Raw genomic sequence first — 24,706 nt, 5'->3', positions numbered from 1 at the left:
ACTGTGACTTGATTAGTTTAAGAATAAATCTGCCAGGCGGTGAGCAGTCAAATTACAGTTATTTGTTTCCCAGCGAGTGGCTGCAGTGCTGCCTCTGTGACACTTAACAAAAAGTGTCAACAACGAACAGAAATTGTATTTAAAGAAAAACACTTTTATAAGTTCTTGCAAAGAACTTTAAGCATTTCACCCTACTGTCTAGAACTGAAGTCATTGTATTTATCTTGCTCTTAATTGTATTATTACTTGTACTGTGATTATTGAAATGTATTTGTTTACGACTGCAAATCGCTCTGGATAAGGGCGTCTGCTAAGAAATAAATAATAATAATAATAATAATAATAATAATAATAATAATAATAATACTGCTTCCTGCACCAGATGAGCACACACTAGCTTTCTGGATAGTATCCATTGCCATCTACTGGCGCCTTGGTGTCATCACACATGGCATACCCACAGTGAATATGCACAGCATGTGAATGTCATCCCTGTTAGCAACTACAACCAAGTGCGACTGTGCTTTCTATTGTATCTGGGACAGCTCATTCATTCTGACTCACAGCATGTCTGCAGAGATGCCAGAGGAGAATCAAAGCACATTGCTGCAGGTGCTGACCGAGCCTCCTGGTGTTCCTGTATTAAAACCACAAAACGATTACATGAAAGAAAAAGCCAACACACATCTGTACATTGTTTTCTTTTTATTGATACAATACATATATTATTATATATATTTTTATAGCAGCGTTCTGTTGCATTCAAAGCAGGTTGTAAAATTACACTCTACTTTAGCAGGGGGTGGGGATGAAGCTTTCAGAATCAGAAACTTCATTTTATCCCTAATCCCTCCGAAAGGAAGTTCCAAAATATCCCAACCCTAAATCTGCAGAATTTGCAAAGCAGCACGGTCCAGGAATTCAAGAGCAAGTTAGTGCTAGTCATTTATTTCATAGTGCCGGGCACTAATGCTTTGTGTCTCACTACTGTACAAAGTGAATTTGCAACAATGCAGGGTTGGGTAAAAGTACTCAATGGCACGCTTGTACTGGCTACTCATCTGTTGAGAACAACACCACGAAATAACACTGCCTGCGGAAACTGGTTTTTATTTTAAGTTCAACACTGGTTTGGATGCAACAGAAAATGCTTACAATCAAATCATCTGCCTCGCTAAGCCATAGATTAAAGAAAGAAAGAACAGGAGCATATCTACGGCATATTGTGCAAGACATTATATTTGCAAGTGGCACTTAAGCAGAATACCTGCATTTTAAGAACAATGCATATCATTACTATTGTTATAATTTGTGGTGCAAAAACTACTTGATATCAAAGTGTGTTTGTACAGGAGATACAAAACAGAAATCTATGAATTACACTTGTATTCCAAGAATTACATCAGAAAAGCCTTGCCCAGGTGCACAGCTCTCCTTCAGCCACTGCATTGTGTTTATACCACCAGAGCAGAAAAGCTAACATTGTGAGAAAACAGGGACCTGATGCTTTTACAGTGACGCTTTAGAGACTTTTCTGTGGACTCGTAACTTGTGCATCATCTTTTTTATTTTTACTTTCTCTAAAAGGTGAAGTCATTGTAATGCCTTTTAAAAGAGGTGTTCTAGAGCAGTTGCTCCCAAGTTAGATGGCTCCAGTTTGATTTGTTTTCATCCTGTACACCCAGCACGCTAGCAGTACATATTTAAAAACAAGCTCCTACGTTGTTGGAGAGGAACGATCTCAGATAAACCAAGCTGCTATCGCAGTGCTATCCAGGAGAAAAGGGGGTTCAGAACACTTTTAAAAAGGTCTCAAGTGGTACAAACACAATGCAGAGGTTGTTCACATCCAGATCATAAATTCAATAAACGCTTCTTATTATATTTTAACATGATTTTGCAGCCAAAGCCACCTTCACATGCACAGGCTATATTAAACACAGTTTCACCTGTAACAGCAAGTGACGGACAGCCAGGATGGGAACCCTGATCTACATCATTCCAGTAAGGCTTAGCAGTTCACTTTGGTACAAGATACGTCTCTTTAACACACATAATGCTCACATCCTTTATAGAGAAGTGCAAATAACTTGCATGCATAATTCTACAATTAGTTGACATCTGTCACATTGCACAGTTTAAAGAAAAACTAAGGAAACTATAAGCAGGTGCAGACCGGAAGGCATATAGTTTGCAGATACTGGCATCACGGCCAATAGATTACATACATTAAGAAGGTAGGAAAATGATTGTAAGTGCAATTGTTTATAGTGCACGCTAAGCTGATAGTCATTTCTATTATAAGTTCTGTGAAAAAAAAAAAAAAAAACACAACACATGAATACAAGACAGGACAGAAGTTTATATTGTAAACACAGGTCTTTGTTAATAAAATAAGGGCTGGCATTCTTTGAAACTCCAAAGTGTATTTTTCTAGGATTGTAATGATTAAACTACTGGTCTATTCTATTAGATTGGCTTCATCTTTGTTATAATACAATTACAATTTTAAAAAAGTAAAAAAAAAATTAAAAAAAAATTAACTAAAAGAAAATATTGAAAAAAAAAAGTGGCAACTTCCAGAATGAGATTTGGTCTAACAGGGCAGCGCAGCCCCTCCAGCTATGAGGCAGAGCTGAAAGGAAAGCTCCTGCTCCTCTGGCTCAGGGGATCGCCTTCGCCTGAGGCTTCGGGGGCTGCACTGGAGCCAGCCGACGCATCTTGAAGTAGGAAACAGCCTGGCTGGGCACCTCAGCCAACACAGCCTGGGCAAGGGCTTCCTTAGGGGCCTGGGGAGAGGAGAAGCATAGACACCAGTGAGGGGGGTGCACAGCACTCGCTACAGCATTGCTCCAGGACAAACTAAACAAAAAGCACCATTCAAAAAGGGAACCGTTACTGCATTCAGACATCAGATTGCATTTGATGGAAATATCCTGTTCAAAAGAAATCCAATCCACACAGCTGGGTCATTAGAAGTAAAGAGGATGATCATGCCTATTCTTTAAGAGCACACACATTAGCAAGAGTACTTTACAAGGAAATAATTCTCCTTCTGATCCTGCAGAAGCACCAAATAAATTAGCACAATAAGCACTAATCCCCAATATACACTCCCCCATTTTTTATATCCTTTATATCCACACAAATATCACTGCTTTGGCACTCACTCTCTCTCATATATATATATATATATATATATATAAATAAATACACACACACACATATAAAGCCATGTCAAAGGAGTCTGACTAACGCACACTATTCTGGTTTGCTATAGCAGAACAGAGGACACCCTTACCTTCACGAAATCTCTAAAAGGTACAAACTGCACAACATCCCTGGCAGCGCTCTCTCCAGTCAGAGATTTCAGAACACCGTTATCTCCATCCAGGAACTCCATGGCTTTGAAGTCCGCCTCTCCCACCCCAATGATGATGATGGACATGGGCAGCTTGGAGCAGTTCACAATGGCTTGTCTGGTCTGGTCCAGGTCAGTGATCTCCCCGTCAGTGATGATCATCAGAACAAAATATTGCTGCAAGAAATATTTTTTTTATTTAGAGTGAAGGTCAGCTTACGATGACAGGCCAAGGGACTGCCTAAAAGTGGGCAATATACACACACACACACACACACAGATATATGTTTGCATTCCCATATTTGTGAGGACTTCTCATTGACTGTCACTATATTATTATTTACTATTTCTAACTCCAGTCAGACAGAACTCCACACAGGGTGAAACTAAATATTTTGGCACTTTGATGGTAATACCTGCCCACACACACACACACACACGTACGTGTAACACGTTTTATTACAGACAACCCCAGGCAGACAGGAGGGCCATCATTTTCTCTAACTAGTATTTTTGCGACCTGACATGACAAGACACAGCTTGTCAAAGTGCCCACCTAGTCCGCAGTGAAACCGCATGTATGTCTCTTAATAATAATTGCAGAGAGTCGATCAGATGCACTTTGTCACAGTACTCCGGACTCCCACGAGCTCGCCTACAGAACGGAGCACACTCTGAACTTACACCTGCTGTGTTCTGCTGTGCTCCTCCGGACGCAATCCTGGCTACATGGTTTATGATGGGGGAGAAGTTGGTGGGTCCGTACAGCTTCACTTGGGGTAAAGCCGCACGATAGGCTTCCACGATGCCGGTTATGCCTGAAATATACAGCGGATACAGACATTTACATTGCAACAGTTTCTTGTGGCTGTAGTAACACTAGGGATAAAAATAGCATGTTTTAAAATAACACGGGTAAGAATGTACGGCATATTAAATGAATGAAGCCGTTTACCTTGGCAGTAAGGGCTGCTGGGGTTGAAGTTGAGTGCAAATTCATGAGACACCTTGAAGAGAGAGTGGAAGGTATTACTATTTACTGGGAACAGTCCCATCTACCCCATCCCCTGAACACCCCAAGAAGGACGTCTCCTACAGGAGCAAGTCTTACCTGGAAGTTCGGTGGGACCTGGGCTCCAAACCCAAAGGCAGGGAACAGTTTATCTCTGCAAGGCAAAACAGAGGAATATGAGGTTAACAAGACTTGAACTGAACTGTTGCTTAAACACCAGCCTTCTTGGAAATTTTTTTTTTTTTTCGGGTTAAGTCAATCAACTCGAGCTAAAAACTCGCCTTTTCTTGACTAGATTAAAATTCTCAAAAAAAAAAGGAGCAGCAGTGTCAGCTGCATAATTAATTTAAAAATGTAGGTGTTCTTACGTGTCATAATCTTGAATCACCTGTCCCACGGACCAGAGTGCTGTGAGGTACTGGTTCAGCCCGTTGGGACTCATGTAGTGCAGGGAATCTGGGGATTTGGGATCCCCGTTGGACCCAGTGAAGTCAATACCAACCTGGAAGAAAAAGAAAATAGTCAGACACGGATCAAAGCTCCTACGTGAAGCAAATGTTAACTATGCGAATGCCAAAAACAACAACGGCAAGGCAGAACGTACTGTGAAGTTAATTTGGCACCCTCCCATGACGTAATCCAGGAACGAATACTCGGCTTCAATCTGTTTAACAAAAACACACATGTACCATTTTAAACTCATCACAACAAGAACATGCATATTTAAAAAGCACACTGTATAAAACACTTGCTACTCTCTTCCCTGTCGTCTGCCAGTGACAGCAGAGCAGGCATGCCAGTAAAGCTGGTTTCTGGTAAAGACTAGTTACACATTACATACAGGGCTCATCCACAGCATGTGGAGCAGGCTGCTGTACCTCTGAATGATTAGCGCTTAAAGTTAGACAATGTACAGCTGCCTGAGGATGCAAGATCAAGAAATAGTAAGCTTAATGTCTTACCGTACAAGACCTGATCTTCACAACGCCAGAGTTTTTGTAACTTTTCTTCTTCTGTTTCTTCTCAGGGTGAATGCAGTCATATTCAACCTTTACAGAGAGGGGTAAAATAAATATTAAATTAAACCTCCTTAGTAAAAATAAATAAATAAATAAATAAATAAATAAAAACAGGAACACTGGTCTTAAGAGCATTAAGGAAGGCAAGACGATATAATCTTTGAAAGAAGTGGGGCAGAAAGGTAAAGAGGACATTGCAGTGACAGAGTTATCTTTGGTCATAACTGCTCGGGCTGAATTGACATGTGGATGGTTGGTTCTTTAAAACTGTGCAAGGTTCGAGCCCGTTTTTCTGTCTCTAACTCTGAATTGATCATGAAAGTGAATTTTAGGGCACAAATAGTACAGACCCCAACATGGGTAACAAGCAGTACAAATTGAGAATGTCTACGTATTTCTATACAGAAAACTGTGGCAGTTTTACACCTCCAACAGACAGCTGAGCCCAAGAACACAGGCATGACATTTAGTTTATTTTTTTGTGGAGAAAAAAAAAAAAAAATTCAAATCTCACCGGTGAGGAAAGGCTTGCTTTCTGCAGTTCTGCTGCATTAGTTTCAAAATTGCCAATCAGGTCATGAGACCCATCGCTATCATAATCAACGCAACTGACCTGAAAAGGGAAAAGAGAGGATCCAGTGGGAAAGGGGTTAGCACAGGGAGCTTGCTCACCGCTTGGTCTTTCACTGCCAATAGCTGTGCTGCTGTGGTTGTACACTCCCCTATCAAATCAGAACTGGTGTCTTCATCCTTATCGTAACAAGCCACCTGACAGTGAAACAGACACTGCGGTCAGTACAGGTGCACAGTCAGCCCAGTCAGAGGCCGTACGGTCCAAGAGCAGCCGGTTACTCTTCCAGGAGTGCGTGCAGTACTGCTGCACCGTGACTGTGGCTGCGGAATCCACTCCACACTGTATACAGCAGGGTTGAGGTCAATTCCATTTCCAATTCCTTTTTAAAATCAATTCCAATTCTCATTCCATTTTCAATCAATTCCTACACATCCTTGATCAAAATCGCAGGACACCGCAGGAACTGGAGTTGAAAATCAGGAAGTGACCCACCAACCCTAGTATGCAGCAGAACACAATATGCATTAGGCGAGGCAATAGAAACAGACAGACAGACAGACGCATAACTGCAGCAACATTCCACTTTGCTTTAGTGTGCAGTACACCAATCACAGTATTGTAAAATATTTGCTTCACTGTTTTGTGTCGGCTTTTATTTTGTACTTTAGATCCAAAAACATTACATGGCTCATCACTGTTGCTTGAATGTGGCTGGCTATGGCATGTTAATTAATGAAAATAACTCAGTAAACTTTGCATAAAAATGTATATATCTGGACTTAAACTGTGTAATGGCAGTGAAAACCGTATTCCAGATGTTCAGAGTTAGGGTATGGAAGACAGCAACTCATCCTACCTTAATTGGTTTGTTCAAATCGCTATTGCAGAATGTTTGAAGGGAGACCGAGAACTTTTTCCAGGAAGGATTCAGGTTGTTTTTGATCACCTTAAATAAAGTTAGAACATGCTAGAATGAACATGCCTGCTTATGTATCTAAGCATTTCACAATGACATTGCACTTCACACAGACCATCTATAAATATGAATTTTCAGAATAAATTAAATAGCTTTCTTGAAATTCTAAAGTTAGGAGTGTTTCATTCCCTTGCACAAAATGATGATGTCGTTAGCCAAAAGCCCAGCACCAGGAATGTACTGTCCACTTTCAGTTCATTAATAAAATGATTTAAGATAGTATTTCCAAACCTCTGTTCTGTGAACCAGTTGCCACTTGCCATCTTCTCCCTGCTTAGAAAACTCCAGGAATGGATCAGATTTGCCAAAAAGGTCCTACAAAAAAAAAAAAAAAAAAAAAAGAGGGTAAAAATAAAAATAAAACAGAGTCAGGGAATGCAATAGACACAGACTCCATACACCTTTAGGAATAATAATCTAGTAAGTCATGATAAAGCCGATGGTAATTGCACTGCATTTCCCACTTGCACATATCAAGCAGTGTTGCACATTTCTCGTCAGCATGCACACACACACTGCTTCACTGCAGTATAACATGTGAGATACCTTCTTATCCAGGCTGCGAGCCTCCACTTCCAGAACAATTGCCCTGTTATCGTTGATCTCCTCTGCACCAATCTGCAAGCAGAGCACACATCAAAATACAACTTAGAAACAAAAGGACGAGTTTGTTGAATAGCAGCAGCAATACAATCATGGAAACAGTTTACTGGCAGCCACTGATGAAAAAGTGAAAAAGAAGAACTGTAATTTACTTCATAGTAACTTCTGCAAACATGCAATGAATTACAGAACTGCAGGCCTCACTTCACCAGCAAGAGGTTTTCAGCTACTGCTGCTCTTAACCCCTTAAGGTACACAAGGAATTGAGCGCTTGTTCAAACGGTTTCTTCTCAAGCATCACGGAGGAGGACACTCACAATTGAAACCTTGCTTCGTGCGCCTCATTGCAAAAGGAAGGTTAGCATTACTGAAGACTTACAGTGATCATGCCTTTGCCTGCAGGCTTTCCTTTCTTCAGCTCCAGCGGCCTGATGAGTTTCCGACTTGACACAATCTAGAATTGAATACAAATCCCATCAGTACAGGAAACCCACTGAAACATCCAGTCCCAGAGGGTGCCACACCTTCAGTGATAATTATTACATAGAAGGAACAGCACGATAACAAATGCTACATTTTCTTTTAGAAGTCACTGTAGTAAGAGGACAGTAATATATCATATCTAATTCTGAAGGTGATTTATTCTGTTGTGTTGATCGTTTCCATTACTGTACCTGCCCAAGTGTACACTCAAATCCTCCCAGATAGTCATCGTCACCCAGGTCCACAGAGTTGTTGTCTATGTCATAGACTCCGAACTTGAGCTTCTGCACCTTCTCAAAGAAATAATCCACCCGCAGCTTCTTTGAGAACTCAGGACTCTGGCAGTTCTTCACTCTCTCAGTTCGGTCCAGCTGTTGCACAACAATACAATCTTAAAACATGTTGTGGGCTACTTTCAAAGGTCAGATAGATTACACCATACAAGTCCTGCATATCACATGATATGATAGGCACTAAATTGTAATAACCTTGGCAAATGCCAATATTGTTTGCAAGCGAATCATCATGCAAGCCACGCACTGACCACATTAACCAGGTGGTAACGCACAAACATTAGCCAGTGGTGGCTTGCCGCTCTAGTTGAAAGGGGGTAAACAGGATCTCCCATACCTCGACCCACTTATCTTCTCCTGTGCTCTGCAGTAGCACGCACAGCGGGTCTGACTTTGACCCCACATCTTTGTCAATCAGATTTTGACATGAAATCGACAGCTCCACCTTGGTTACACACTGCACCGCCATCTGAAAAACAGAGGAGAGAAAGAAAACGAAAACAAAATTAAAAATGCAGTTCATATTAATCCTGCACAATGCAAGTACAAAGATATTTCGGAGCCTCCCCCTTCACCCTGCCTTAACGCACGTGGTCTTTGAAAGCAGTTACCGTAGCACACTGCAACATGTCCTAAACGCATCAGCAACGCAAATACCTGTTACTGCTTAATAGTAAATAAGGCTTTAAAAAAAAACTAACGAGATCTCCTCACGTTCCTAGAAGTCCATGTAACATGCCCTCACACTGCAGACTCACTCCCTGTCCCAGCTGAACCTTTGCACTCATTTGGCAGCTGTAACACAGACTGTGGCAGGTTCAGTAACTGCCCTCCGGGGCCCATAAATACCCAACCGCACAGGGTGCGAATCTACAGTGCGACAGCAAGTTAAAACAGGTTTCGCTAGAGTCAAAAAGTGAAAACAGCCTCCTGATCCCACAGCCTCCTCCCCAGGCAGTGCTTCCAGACAACCACTGCCTCCTCCCCAGGTAGTGCTTCCAGACAACCACAGCCTCCTCCCCAGGTAGTGCTTCCAGACAACCACAGCCTCCAGGTCATTACTCGAAAGTTTATCCCAAAGTGGTTTTACCTTTATGATTGGGAGTGTTTAAAAAGGAATCTCAGAAAACCTTTTGCACAATCGGTTGTTTGTATCAGTGTAAAACACCCCTCAAAAGGTGCACTTTTATTTAAACACAAAATGGTATTGACCACATACAATACAGTACTAAACAGGCACTAGAGCGCAATTACACAGACACCATTTGAGGGATCTCCCAAGTCTCAGCTGCATTGCCTAGTCAGGAAAAACCTGTTTTTACAGCAAATGGAGGAATAGGCAACCAAAGAGCAAATACAACGACAGACAGGTTGAAATTCCAACAAAGAGCAGGATGCTGTTATTCTCTCTGCCCCCTTAGTTCAGGTCATCTGGACAAAGTTTTCAATTGAAGCACAGGAAAGCCTGAAAAAAAGACATTATTTATTTTGTATTGTGTTTGAATTCCGTTGATCAGCCACAGTCTTTGCACTTTGGTACTGGGCAAGTGAAAGGTATTGATGCAAGTCATGAGAACAGCTAGGGGACCCTCCACCCATCTGAAAGACTGGCGTTTGTAAAGAATACAGATGTATTCTTTCGAAGATAAACGCATTGTACATGGAGATTTTATGATTTGTCAAATCCACACTCTCTCTCTCTCTCTCTCTTTCTGTAAAGAGGAAGTCCAGGAACCACAAGATTAAAAATCAGGTCACAGCAAATTAAGCATATCTTATTTAAAACAGTGTGTGGTACAATACGAAAAGCGTAATCAAATGCCATAGCTTCAGGAGCAAAAAAACCAGGAAAGTGAATCTGGCATCACAATAAAGCAAAGTGATTTCAAACATTGCTTTATTTAATTTTAGTGATCAAACTTAACACCTTAAAATATTCAAAAGTAGTGTGCGATACATTAAAGTACGCTTAATTTGAAAACGGTATGGCTTTTTTTTTTAATCCAACTTAAACTCATGGAAAAGTGGACCATTTCAAACAAAAAAACGAGAAGGTCGGACACATTAATAGTGAAGGAATCCCGACTGCACAGTGCAAAGTTATGAATGGCAACAAACATTGTAGTATTAAACATATGGATGGCGGTTTCCATTACCGACTTTCTCTGTGTTGTCTGACTCATCTCGTAAAGGAGAACCATGCAGTTTGTTTTTTTTTTTTTTTTTTTTTTTTAGCGAGTGGTTTTCGTAACGTATATCAAAGTGTTACAATAATATCTAAATTAATGCACGGTTCTCTCGTTCTCGCAAGGGACGAGGTACAAAAAGTATACATTATTCTTACAGTAACAATAATAAAATACAAATAGCAATTAAACAAGTCGAAAACTAGGAAGGGTTGGACCACAAGAAAGCTGCAGACACGATTAAAACACGTCGCCTTTGCTTTTGGGCAGGATTTGCGGACAGATCTACAAAAACACTAAACCAAAAAACAGTTGAAAATGAAAACAGTCAAGGAATAATTTTTAGGAGATAAGTAGATAAAAAGTTTTGAGGTCGACATTGTCTTCAATCTTTTTTTTTTTTTTTTCTTACGCAATCGTGCAATCTCCACCCTAGATGATGTTCGTTTCTGTCTCCCATTTACTATTACAGACTACAGTACGAGGCTAGTGGCCTGCTAATGCAATTCCTGATCCAAAAACAGAAAATGTAAGGTTAAGGTATTTGTTCGTTTAAAAAAAAAAAAGTTTAAAAACACCACATGCAATCAATAGATCTTACCTGTACAAATGCTTCAAAAATCAAGAAATTCGACAGGAAGGCAAGCTTCAATAAAAGCAGCTACTGACCAGCACAGGCGCAGCAACGCACGATGGATCAGAACTCAACTCTGTGCAGCAGCAGAGCAAAGGGTGTGGCGATCCCGCCCCTGCTTACAGATTCACATCGATTGGCTGCAAACGAACAATAAGAACACTGCTATTCGACCAGTCGGGATGTCAATTAAACTCTGACAGTATCCCTGCACTGCAGCGCCAACCCCCAACTAAGCAGAGTCAGCGAAGACAAGCAGCCTCGCATTCCAAGCCAGATATGAGACTGCAAGCCATTCTCTGATTGCAAAACATCACCCAAACCAGTCTTTACGGCATGCATGCTTTCAAAATACGCTCGCCCATAATGCATTTATTTAAAATAACCAAAAAATCCGCCGTATATGCAGTAACATCTGACACAAATTACAATTACACACAAACAGAACAGAAACATTAACACGAAGTTCGTGAATAGTGAAACTAAGCCGCCTAGTAAGTTCTGAAGACACCTTTGTGTGTAGCGTGTGTTTGTCATCGCCACTGGTACGAAGCAGATTAGTGATTATCACCACATCATTATGCACAGCCAATACAAAGCGTCATACACTAAAACTGGACCATATAACCCCAACATACACAACACATTTATACCAGGAGGTAAGAATTACTGTACCTGCCTTTCTCCACTCTCCAGCAATGGCTGGGTCACGTCGTCCAATGTGTAATGTATTGAACTGTTAACTGTCAAGGAGTCGCCTTGCAAAGCACAAGGGGAAGCGACATCTCGACCCCGCGGGAGAAGCGCAATCACATCTTACACAAAATGCAAAACAGATACAAATTAAAACACACAAAAATGCACAACACAAAACCCAGCTCTCAGCACACATAAATCACACAGACCAGACACGTGGCTTCTGCAGCGGTGCGATCATTTACAGAATCTTTGAGGTCTTCAGTGTGTTTTGCAGCCGCTAGTGCAGGTTACCAGGAGGCGCTTCAAGCACAAGTTAACTGAAGAGGCACAGCTTTGTGTACTGTCTTAAACGAAGAGTTAACCTTGTTCCTACTTGCAACAGGACCAGCACTGAATACATATATATTAAAAAAACACCCAGTGTTAGTGAATTCATATTTTCTAAACAAACCAGCGGACTACAGGGCCCTTTTCATAAGAGTGAGCACATTTCAGCAACTTGCTCATTTTGTTTGTAACTGTAGTAAACCAAACACAAACTGTATATAGCTGAAAACTGTTGGGCAACTGTGCAACAAGCTGCTTAAAAAGCAGCATTTAATACCAGATCGAGGGGTACAAGTCTTTTAAAAGCAGAACCCTGCTCCACTGTTACCAGTTGCAAACTTCCAAAGACATACACGCAAATAGCTGAACACAAACTCTTACATGAGCTAAAGCACGAACATTTATGAAAAATCCAGCCCGATCTGTAGCAAAAGCCTGTAGCACTGGATTCACAGGCACAATCACAATGCCACTTTATTTCTAAGTCACACTTGGTGTTTGGTCATGTTGTCAGGTGCAAAGAAAAAATAAGACTTCATAAACACACCATACAAAATTCCCACTGTTAGGATACACCTCCAAACTGTCTGCCAGATTCCATCAATTACACTGCTACTGTACCTGAGCAAGAGAACACAGAAGCCTTCCTAACAGTCTATTTTAATAGGCACACAGTAAAACTGCGGTAGGACCCCAAGTGGGTATTTACTTAGTAAATGCACAAGGTAACATTGTTTGTCACATCCAGGCTAACGTACAGAACCCACACAGGCTTGGCTGAAGGAGTTTCATTTCCAGTAATTCTTTCAGGTGATAGTCTTCGCTTTAGAGTAAAAAGGCCACAAGTTCAAATCCTGAGATCCCCACTGCACAAGGATGCAACAGTTTAGCCCTCAAGACCACAACATACAAACTTTTTCAAGCAATGAATCGTAAAGGAGATGTTTTCATGCAAATTCAAAAGCAACATCAAGTCAAGTTTGATACAAGCATTTCTGAATTGAAAATCATTGGTTTTACAGCCTTTTTCTTTACTTTGGGCTGCAACTCTAGATTTTTCTAAAGATGCAAGGGTGATGTTTATTCAGGTCCCTCTACGAAGTGGACCCTTGTTCCTGGGGATATTATTCCTCACAATGGAATAACTAGTAGCAGCATTAAATCAATTTTACATCTGGTGTAAGTTGTGGTTTTGTTTTTGTATTATTACAATGTTGATTATACTTTATACAGTATAGCGTATTTAGATGGAATTAAGGACCAAAGGCACTTGTTTTTCTATTCCAGATTATAGGCTTTCTGTTGTTGCAGACCTTACTGTGCAGCATTCTTGCACTAAAATCTGTAGTTTACATTTGACAATTCCTAAATCAATTTTATGAAACCGTTTTCATACGTGCACTGTGGAATAAAGAGTGCTTCCGTTAAACATGAAAATGAGGTTTAATTACGGCTCAGGAAGCTTGCCATCTAGGAGTCAAATATCTTAGAAATGTGTCACGGCTTGGTTTTTATTTGAATGTATTTGAAGTTTAGCTGCTGAACCCTGTACTTTAAATCCAACCACTAAATTGCACCTACATTAAAAAGTATTCTTTAAAACATGGCATGTGTATGTTGTGCCAGGTCCTCTAAGTCTCAAACTACACTCACAACCCGTTCTAACATTAGCCACAGAAGCAAAACTATTCTCATCACCAAATCCAACAGAATGAGCCAGGAACATGTGTCCCTGCCACAAGCTTATTACACTTTTCTGCATTAAAAAACATCTTGTGTGCTCATACACACTGTATAGAGGAGGTCTTGAACAGGTAATATTGTGAGAGTCAAATCAGTGTCTTTAATGTGATTGTTTTACCACACGTGGTTTATAGTACTGCAGACTTGCACAGAGCAGCTTAACTACGCAGCAACACAGTGATAGTTCCATACCCTTTTAAAAACTTCAAACAAAAAGTATTGAGTGGGAGTGCCAAGGCTTTAACCCAAGTTTGTGATTTCAAGTTTCATTTACTAGATGCTGAGAAAGTTCTTCAGGCAAGCAGCCCTTAAAATCAGGTATGGTGATAATTACTCGTCATGTTAGGATAGTGTTTTAGTGAAGTTTATTGCATACAAAAAAATATATACATATCTTTATTTCATTGCCATGAACAGGTTTGTAAATATGTGACAGCCACTACAAAATTGCTGCATCTAAATTCATAACCTTCAGCTGTCAATTACTATTCCAAAGCATGCAGATTCCAAAAACCTGCAGACTGCTCGGAAGGGTTTACGTTCCTTCTTTTCCATAACTCTGGTCTTGGGGAGCAGACCCGCATCCTTACTCACTCAATCTCCTTAACCAGAAATCATGAGTTTTATAACCACCAAGCTTACGTGGAACACTTCCAGAAAAAAATAAAACACTTACCTTGCCCCAAACATACAAAACAGCATCAACGATAAAAGTATCTGGGATCCAGTGTCAAAAGGCAAAACGGACATCCGTTTTTAGGTGGCTCAAATTATAACCGCAGAAGACCCATTAAACCATCAAGGGCTGCTTAAAAGTGGTTGAGAACTGTAATGAGCCAGCAGTGGCAGCGTTAACTATCCCCAAAAACACACTTGCAAACAAACCCAACCCCTTATCAAAGCAGACATGTGTGCATGTGATGGACCTGCATGTTGAAATACCAGGTCAGAAACTTCTCTTCAAACCATTACCAGAACAAAAAGACAGAGCCTTAAGTTTCTGGTCAATTAAAAACAAATGTCTTATTAAAATATGCATGCTATAAACCCCATTAAAAAGTAGATTCAACTTCAAGGACAAATACATATTTATGTATTTCTTTTTTAGATCACAGAAGTATAAGATTTATTTTACACTGTTCATTATTAGTCTGCTGCAGAATTGTGTACTAACTTTGTGCATTGTTTGGGGTTGTCATGAACTCACAGACACCCCCACAATAAAAAATAAAAACACAATCAAATTTATTTTGTATAGCGCCTTTCATGCCAAGGCATCCCAAAGCGCCTGCATGAAACAAATGTGTTACCTTTCAGCAGTGTTGTATGTAAAGCACAAAGCCCCATTGCTTTCTATACTATGCTGATTAAGTTGAAAGTATAGAAAATGCATTTGCCCGTGCCACAATATAAAATAAGAAAATATATTAAATTATGAAGTGGCTGCCGTAACAGTTGACATTACAACTCAAAATCTCAATGTAAATGGTGAAATTACTAGGCTTTGCTTATAAGCGCATTTTACATAATGTTCAAAAATACAAAACACAACAGCAATAGAAAACTAGCAGCTTCCCAAGTAAAACAAAATAGAGCATAAATACAAAAATGTGGTCTTTGATCCATTTATTGTACTCGCAGTACTAAATGTGTGTACAAACCTTGCTGACCAATGTGATTGTATTCCTTGACATCCTCTAATGATCAGATGAAGAAATACAGCAGCACAATGACAAGTAAACATTCGCATTTGGATCATTTCTTTAAGGAATGCAGTTTATTGACAAAGATGTGTATGCTGAACAGTATATACAAATGCAAATAATGAGCAGGAAAGTCATAAGCAAGTCCAAAAAAAATATTCAACCACACTACAGTTACAAAAGCACTCCAAATATGGATCTACATCTTCGCAAAACATGATGCATTTTGATTTGCACGTAGTGTACACAGTTGTAAAATGAAAAAACAATTCCAGGGATCCACCATTTAAAAGGTTCTGAATCAAAGTTAAAAAAAAGAATCTTCAAAAATCTCAAATATTTCTCTGTTTAACATATGAAATGGGAATAAAACACCATTTCAAATTGTATTGAATTTAAACAGATCTGTCTGGATATTATCCAACCAAAAAAAAAAAAAAAAAAAAAAAGAAAACACCATTCTAAATTTTGGGCTTAGCTTTTATTCTTTTACATTTGGACTTGTAACAGGAACCATGTAACAAAAAAATCATCATGAGAGGGAAAAAAAGATTTAAACTAAGTCACATGTTCACAAAACTAACAAAGAGCTCTAATGCAACTCTGGCGTTGTTAGTTTGTTTGTTGCAAACGGCAGGCATGTCAGCACTATTGAATTACAGTACTCTTAATACCTGCTCCAGTACAAAACAAATCAGAAGTGATACAGGAGGAAGAAACAGCAATAAACACAAACACATACACAGATGCCAGTGCCTTTAACAAAGCTATCACATGCTTCTTAACACAAGAAATAAATTCAGCAACAGACTCTACATCAGAATCTACTTTTTTTTTTTTTTTTTTTTCTTTTTACTAAGTTGCCTTAGTACTATACATTATGGGATTTTCCATTCATTTGTTACTCCCTGCACTAATCAAACACAGGAGTTAAATTCACAAGTGTTTAATTTGTCATATTATCTATAAAAAGTGTTAAGTACAACAGGAGCTATTGGCTATGAATTCAAAATCCACAGGTTTTAAAAACAGGTGAAATATGGAACACGTTTTCTTTCAATAACTTAAATGCTGCCTGGTGTTAGTAGAATCTTTAGTATACAACCATTCATTGTATTCCACAGGGTTATCCCTAGAAAACAAAAACACTAAGGCTTTACATCTACCCTAAAATAAGCTTCACTTTTCTTGAGCCAATAGGTCTGTCATTGAGATCTAAGACTGCCGACATTGCTTCATCATGCGATTCAAAAGCAACCATTGCTTCTCCTGTTGCCATCCCTTTATCACTGTACTGCAGGCACACAGAGCCTGGCAATACTTGGTAACCATAAAAGAAATCTAAAATTTCATCAACAGAGACTGTGAACGGCATGTTATGTATCTTAACTACCGTAGGCCTTGAATTGCCAGGCCCGCTACTTAAACCGGGGGGCCCTCTTACATTTTCAGAGCCTGAACCAAAACCTTGTGAACTACCCAAACGACTCTGGCCATTTCCCCGGCCTGGAGGGCCGCTATTTTTTCTAGGTCCATTATCAAAAGGTGGAGGACCCATCATCCCTTCAGGGGCTCCCCCGAAGCCTGGAGGTGCATTGGTATTGCCGGGGGCAGGTCTGAAACCTAGCGGCTCGTGTGCTGGACCAGGCATGTGGCCGCCAACCCCAGGTGGGGGAGGCGGAACCCCCATTGGTCCATCACCTAGTCCTCCTCCTATTGGGGGCAAGGGTGGTGGCAGACCACCAAACCCGTTACCTGGGGCGCTGAACGGGGGATTAAACGGAGGACCATTGTTGATACTCCCTGAATTTCCTCTAATAAAGGAAAAGTCGTCTCCCACACTGGGGAACTGGTGCCCTGAGGGGTTCCCCTGCACTTTGTGCCCCCTCTTAACTTGAGGCGGTGGGTTGTTCTCTATGTCTTTAACGTGTTCACTTGTAACAAGGCGTACAAAAGCGTCTCTTCCATTCAACTTCCTGCGATGTAAACGCTCAGCTTTAAGCGCTTCCTCTTCTGACCTGAACTGCACCACGGCTTGCCCTAACCCTTGACCATTAGCATCTACAAGAACTCTTAAACTGTCTTCTACAAGCTGAATCCCCTCTAAAAACTGTTGCACTTCACTCTTGGAAACATTGTATGGAATATTCGAGATGTGTGCACAAATCTTGGCAGAGTTATCTCCACCACTTTCCAACGAATTACCTTTTTGATCATTCTGCTGCGAGCCTTGCATCCTTTTCCTAATAGAGTCAATCTTTTCAAGCATGCCTTTTTTACTGATGGGGTGAACCTGAATGAAACGGCTCCCCATGTACTGCATGTGGCGACCCAGGGCCAATTTATAGTCAGCTTCATTTCTGAACTCAACAAAGCCTTCTCCTGTTGCTCTGCCATTAGGTCCATAAGCTATGTAAACAGTGTCATCCATAAACTCAATGTTTTTGAAAAATTCAAAAATCTCTCGCTTTTCGGCTTCGTATGGCAGACCTTTCAAATAGACACAGTACTCGTGTTTATGAGGAGAGCGGGATCTTGCCCGGTCCTTCCCTGAAGGAGACTCGGATCTAGAGTGCATGTGATACTGGTCTTGCTCCGGGTGACCACTGCTGTGTTTAGATAGTCCTTGATTTGTGCTGCTCATTCCCGTGCATGAAACCATCCACTGCCTTTCTGTTGCAGGGGAAACCTCAATATAACGCTGACCCATCATTCCTGTGTGGTGTTTCAAAGCTTCATACGTGTCCTGAGGGGAGAAGAACTTTACGAACGCTCTGCCACTCACCCGACCCAGGTGATCTCTCAGAAGATTTACCGCATCCACCGGCAACCCATGGAAAAAATCCCTCACGTCCATCTCTGTGGCAGAGAACGGAATCCCTTGCATATAAACGTACAGTTCATCTGGATTGACCAAGGGAGGCTTCATATGACTGGGAGGATTCATTTGACCCAGGGGGTTTATAGGAGTCATAGGACCTAAAAACATGTGGTTTGGGTTGCTCATGGGCATTGGTGGACCTGAATCACCCATGCCACTGGGCATAGGACCAAGTGGAGGAGGAACCCCTGGATTAAATGGTGGCAAACTAGACATGTGTGTAGGCATGTGCGTCATAGGTGGCACAGGGGGGACTGCTGGTATTGGGGCAACAGGGGGAACTGGAGGCAAAGCGGAAACTGGAGGTGGAACTGGCATTGGGGGGATAGAAGGCATGGGTGGTAGAGATGGCATTGTCGGCAAAGGTGGCATTGGCGGCACAGAGTTCATGGGAGGCATGGCAGTCGCCATGGTGGATCCCATAGTGAGGTTTGGGCTGCTGAAGTTGTTGAAGTTCGGAGGCATGCTTCCCATGCCGGCAGTGGAAAACGTGGGCATGTTTTTGTTACCTACAGCTTCGTGCACCGAGGAGGCTGTGGTTACCACACTAGGAGTGGGGCTGCTAAAACCTTGCATCGCCGGTAAACTACCCCTTCCACTTCCCCCTGTGCTGACAGGTGGCCCTGCCCTACCAGAATTTGTTGGCGGGACTTCCAAGTTTCCAGTTTCAAAACGCCTACGGCTAAGCTCGATCATATTCTGCATTTCTGTCTTGCTACTGAGCAACAGTGAAACTTTTGACCCTTTTATTGCACCACCAGTACGCATCATGCCAAGCCTGGCATCTTCATCAGTGGCAAACACAATAAAAGCCTCACCATGTTCACCCCCTACAATATGTACACCACCATCCGGAATGATCAGTCCAGAGAAGAAATGGCGTATGTCCATGGTCCCCGCCATAATCGGGAGACCTTGCAAACGGATGACCACAGCCATGCTGAGTCGAACCAACACACACCTGCAGACGAAAAAAGGCAACGACTGTATCAGACTACTGCGTTTACTGTAGCCAAGCTTCTTGCAACTTAGCAGCACAAATCACATAAAGAAAATAATAATAATTAAATAATTAAAATGAAGATACCATTTTGGTTTCGTTTCTCCACAAATCAGTTGTGGCATAACATTTTTGGGGCGGTGATGGCTATCAAACAAAGGGAGCTTCTAATAGTTAGAAGCCGTGTCTACTTCATCAGGGATCATAACATGCACCTTGTTCCCAGGTCTGGTAATTACAGAGGTAGCCACCATGATTTGAAGATAATGCTACAACAATATTGGGTTAAGTATATTTCACTGATAGTCGGTAGAATTTATGTAAAAAAAAGTTCAGCAACAGACTTAAATCTTTGTTTACTTCTTACGTTGCAGTTGATAATATTTTAAGTATATAATTGTCACAGAACTATTGTCTTTGCTACCGACAGCCTAACTGACAAACTATAATGCAACTAATTCTGCTGATTATCAAAACAGGGCTGCCGGGAGTGAAACCACTCGGTAAATGTCAGGACCAAGGAGCATGGCACAATTCAGAGTATTTTAAATTTCCATTAAAGACAGAACAAAAAAACTCACCCCCACCTCATTTAAAACTATACACAAATAAATAAATGAAACTACTGCACACCACTTTCTTTTTTTTTCCAACCACACAATAGTGAATGCCCAAAAAGTAGCAAAAAACAAGACATGAAAATAAAAAAAAAATACAAAAAAGTACATTTGCAAATAACATTCAAAACCAAGTAGAAACAATGCATATATTGCTGAAATATTATATATACATATATATATATATACATATATATATATATATATATATATACATATATATACATATATATATATATATATATATATATATATATATATATATATATATATATATATATATATATATATATATATATATATATATAAAAATAGGCAAAACTATTGCAAATTATGAACTGTCAAACACACCCCAGAGGAGCTGTATATGAAATGCACATTATATTTATAAAGATGCATTCTTAGCCAAAACAAAATTCATCCAGCTAAAAATTAGCATTTTTTTAAAATTGAACAAGCAGTAAAAATAACCAGTCTGCAATTGCTCTAAAATCAAGACGTGTAAATGAATTCACAAAGAAATCAATTAAACTGGTTATTAAGGTTTTCCAAAAGGGAAACGTGTTGGTCTTGTATCTCCAAAGCAGCCTTGAACATTTATTTCCAAATGTTTTGGTCGACTTAAATAAACACAAAATAATTTTAAGAAGGAAGCCAAGATACTGTACTGATAATGTCTTGTATTAAAATAAATAAAAATTGGTTGTGAAAACAAAAGACCTGATGATCTTAACTACAAAACACGTGCCTGAACCATTTCAAAAGACTCTTACCTGCAATAATAAGTGGTGTTTCCTTAAAAGTAGTACAGGGTACCCAAGCCAATCCTGAAGGCAAGCAAATAAAACCAACTCTAGACTGTAACAAAAGAATAAATGGAAGCAAAACATGAATTCAAGCAGCAGGCAAAGACAAACAAAACCCTCATGTCATCCATGAAAACGCCTGACCAGCTTCAGTCTGATTTCCACTGTTTCAGTCCTAGCAGCAAACCAGGTCTATCGCACGTTTGTTTTTTTGTTGGCTTTTGTTTTTTTTGGTGAGCTCTAGAACTCTCAAATACCTGAACCCAAAGCATTTGACAATTCTACTGTATTTCCAAGCAAAAATAAATAAAGATCATGCATCCAACAGAACATTAAAAACTGAGAAAACAGTAACTATCAAGTACATGTAATGCAAGGGGAAATCAATTTTAAAATTCATGCTCTAAAAAAAAAAAAAAAAATTTGCTTCAAATCAGACCACCATATATATATATATAGAGCAAGATTCAAATTCAGACAGTGAAGGTGCAAGATTTATTTCTCAGAAACATGTGCTCATTAAATGCTCTGTGTATTTTTAGTATTAAATAGCAATGATTTTTCTTCTGAACAAGAAAAATAAAGGGAGTTACATACAAATGATTTACGCTGTGCTTTCAAGGTTCACACTGGACAAGAAGTTTATATTTCAAGTACAAAGTGTCCTGTTTAAGAAAACATAATAAAATAATCATTGCCTTTGAAACTTTAGCTATTATAGTACAGGTACTAGAACACAATGTAAAATGTAAATAAAGTGATGCTTGTTTTATACAAATGAGAACTTTACTCAGCACCCCATGCAAAAACATCACAAAAAAGATACATTGCACTGTTAAACAAAACAGTATCCCCAGTTCATGGCCAACATACTCTGAACACCTGCATTTCGATTTTGAACTAGGCTACATGAACACAGTTACTGTGAAGCTAAAAGCACTCCATTGCTACCACTGTTTTAATCCTCTGCCTTCAAACATCAATGTGTCACTTGAATTGTCATTTATAGGTAGAGCTCAATGCCTACACACTGTAAAATCAGAAGCCCAAACAGCTGAATTTGCAATTACAAAATAAGCATGCTGAATTAAGTGCATCAAAAAAGTTTCAAACCCTGTTCAGTTTTCGCAGCACAGAGAACCCAACTTGAAGACAATTCACAATGCAAGACAGCACATCATTTCTATTACAAAAAGAATAACCTCAAGTGAATGAGGTCCTTGATTTATGCATTAGTATGTATGGACTTATTAAGTCAAACAAGCCTGTCTTTGCATATTGTGTTTTTTTTATTTACATACTGCTGTAACAGGTGCTCTTCAGGGACAGTTATTCAGACACCTGTTTGTTTCACAAGATCTGTACAGTGAAGCTGAAAAGTTTCAGAAATGACTGATCTGGTGCAAGACAATCTCTCATAGACCAGGTAGCCTGACGATACATCCCCAAACTCCAAAACACATCTTGTATGTAGATTGATACAAGTATGCTGCCAACACACCACTGAACCAATCTGCAATCTGAGGTTATCCTCAGAAGCCAAGAAAAGTGGTGTTTCCCATACCATAAACAACCACATTGCAAAATAACTGCAAGACAAGCAAATCATTCATGAGACATTAAGATGCACAATCGAGACAATGCAAGAATAATTAACAGCACCGATTGTATTAGCCTAAACCATGTTATCCAGTTATTGTTTTGTAAACTGGTATGCGTTTGACATACCTGCAGCAAGACAAGCCAGGTTTAATAAGAACTACGCCATAACAGCCAGGACCTCCACCCACCACCTCCCGGATGCGCATCCAAACCATACCTCGGAGGCATCTTCAATGCACGCTTGTATTTAGCAAAGGTTTGTTTTAACAGCTCAGCAAAATATAACAATACAAATCTTTAATTTGCAACATTAAAACATTTGTTTGCAGATTAAAACAATGAGATAATTGGTTACGCAAATATTAAGACCCATCCTAAAAACAACACATCTGGATCTTTTCAAAACCATCAAAAGTTCAGCTTTGCAATAAATGAAGTAAAAAAAAAAAAAAAAAAAAAACAGCTTTAAAACAGTACTTATTTACCCCAACACTAAAATCTAAAAGCAAGTTCAAAGTTGAGATTCACTGGGAAGGGAAAATGAACCTTATTATTACTATTGGTCTACACAACAGTACACTAATAAAACTCCACAATCCTGCTTCAAATAAACAAAATGTATAGACCAGTCATTTAAAAACCAATCACTTTTATCAAAGTCTTCGCCATAAACAATACATACCAGTGGTATATCCTAAACATGGACTAGATGGGCCATGTTGCTACTGTGTGATGAATGCAGTCTTTGTTTTGGTCCGTTACCACCAGTAATAGCAAAAGCCATATTCCACAAATAAACAACTACCTTCAAACTGGACAAACACACTCAACACATTTCAACGTCTAAAAAACACAACTATTAAGCATTTCCCACCACCAACAGTGCAACAAATAGCGCTGTGATCTGCTGCAAAGATAGCTAGCGATTGTATGGAAAAAGGGCCTACATTAAAACACGGAGCCTATTCTATAACACTACCGCACATCTCCCGTCCTGTCACTTTCCTTTTTTTATTTAATTTGGCCAGCGGAACCTTGCTGTAACAGCCCTTTGTGAATGTTTTTTTTGTTTCTGTTTCTTACCGAAAATATCTGTACACAAACAGATTTTACACAAATAAATGAGCCGGTGTCAGTCGCTCCCCTCCTGTCTGTCTCCCTCTCTCGCTTAAAGTCTGCGGTACAAAATGGCCGCCGTAAACTCAATCTGCACGGCGGACCGGATGACGTAATGCGCACAGGACACGCCCCTCCCTAAACGCTAGTCCGCACTGTGCAAAAGTGTTCTGCTTTACTTCAGAAAATGCATGACACGGAACGCAACAATACTGTACATATGTAATCAATTTATGCATTATGTTTTGGTAAATACTGTACTCACTTAATGTACTTATACAAAGCTACTGTATATCTTGAAGTTGTTTTTGATCCATGCATGCGTGATGTAAGAGAACAAAATACTGATTTGAAATACCTTTGCAATACGTTGCACATGCTTTTTCGCTTTTTTTTAAAATCATTCTTTTCTGGTTTTCTATTATAAATACCATTTTGACTCTCCTTGTTGCTTGACACCAGGTCGGTCAGACTTGAATATATGGCGCTTGGCAGGTGCCTCTGTATCGAGGGCTGTGGTCAGTGCGTCCCTGCCTTCTACAGACACTGTAACAGCACGTACTGTTTTTCTATTAGCTATCGGGGCAGCAGTGTGGAGTAGTGGTTAGGACTCTGGGCTCTTGACCGGAGGGTCGTGGGTTTAATCCTAGGTGGGGGACACTGCTGCTGTACCCTTGAGCAAGGTACTTTACCTAGATTGCTCCAGTAAAAACCCAACTGTATAAATGGATAATTGCATGTAAAATAATGTGTGATAAAAACTTTAACACACGTTTATTCACTCTTTCTCCACCCACACACTCGTGTTTTGTCTTAGCAGCATTACAGTACTTGCTTCTCAAAACACAGAATTGAAAAGACAATGATCACATTACACAAGTAAGCATTATCAATAAGGCAACATGTGACAGCGAACAGGTCAAAAACAACATGCAGGCACACCTCCCAGCCCAAGTAACATTATTTACTGATACCCCCTCTATTTGTGGGGCTGATTTCATGTACAGCTGCTGAACAAACCCTTTGGGACAGAGAAGAAAAACACTGGCTTCCCATGTAACATAGACTGTG

General features: G+C 40.0%; 2 protein-coding genes across 5 annotated transcripts; both read right to left on the bottom strand.

The window, feature by feature from the left end:
* Positions 1-690: 690 nt before the first annotated feature.
* On the bottom strand, positions 691-23,704 carry LOC131702177 (copine-3-like). Of its 3 annotated transcripts, none has more exons than XM_059004456.1 (16): positions 23,603-23,704; positions 8,659-8,790; positions 8,220-8,399; positions 7,925-7,999; positions 7,489-7,560; positions 7,174-7,257; positions 6,823-6,912; positions 6,065-6,160; positions 5,336-5,422; positions 4,978-5,037; positions 4,742-4,875; positions 4,473-4,527; positions 4,317-4,368; positions 4,046-4,179; positions 3,302-3,538; positions 691-2,789 (listed from the first exon to the last, which is right to left on the bottom strand). In XM_059004456.1, exons 2-16 carry the CDS (start codon positions 8,788-8,790, stop codon positions 2,664-2,666), a joined length of 1,614 nt encoding a protein of 537 aa, XP_058860439.1. In that variant the 5' UTR covers positions 23,603-23,704; the 3' UTR covers positions 691-2,663. The 3 variants fall into 3 exon arrangements, with proteins under 3 accessions (XP_058860439.1, XP_058860437.1, XP_058860438.1); XM_059004454.1 differs by lacking the exon at positions 6,065-6,160 and adding an exon at positions 5,907-6,005; XM_059004455.1 differs by lacking the exons at positions 6,065-6,160; positions 23,603-23,704 and adding exons at positions 5,907-6,005; positions 11,109-11,243.
* Positions 16,442-23,708, bottom strand: LOC117427716 (RNA-binding protein 12-like). 2 transcript variants are annotated; one of them, XM_034045948.3, is made up of 3 exons: positions 23,603-23,708; positions 20,885-20,969; positions 16,442-19,455 (listed from the first exon to the last, which is right to left on the bottom strand). In XM_034045948.3, exon 3 carries the CDS (start codon positions 19,431-19,433, stop codon positions 16,776-16,778), a length of 2,658 nt encoding a protein of 885 aa, XP_033901839.3. In that variant the 5' UTR covers positions 19,434-19,455; positions 20,885-20,969; positions 23,603-23,708; the 3' UTR covers positions 16,442-16,775. The 2 variants fall into 2 exon arrangements, with proteins under 2 accessions (XP_033901839.3, XP_058860436.1); XM_059004453.1 differs by lacking the exon at positions 20,885-20,969 and having other exon boundaries at positions 23,603-23,683.
* Positions 23,709-24,706: the final 998 nt, after the last annotated feature.

This window comes from Acipenser ruthenus, chromosome 29 (assembly GCF_902713425.1).
Source record: "Acipenser ruthenus chromosome 29, fAciRut3.2 maternal haplotype, whole genome shotgun sequence".
In the NCBI taxonomy this organism is placed as follows: Eukaryota; Metazoa; Chordata; class Actinopteri; order Acipenseriformes; family Acipenseridae; genus Acipenser; species Acipenser ruthenus.
The sequence above is the reverse complement of the archived record's forward strand: the minus strand, read 5'-3'. Positions and strand labels throughout refer to the sequence as shown.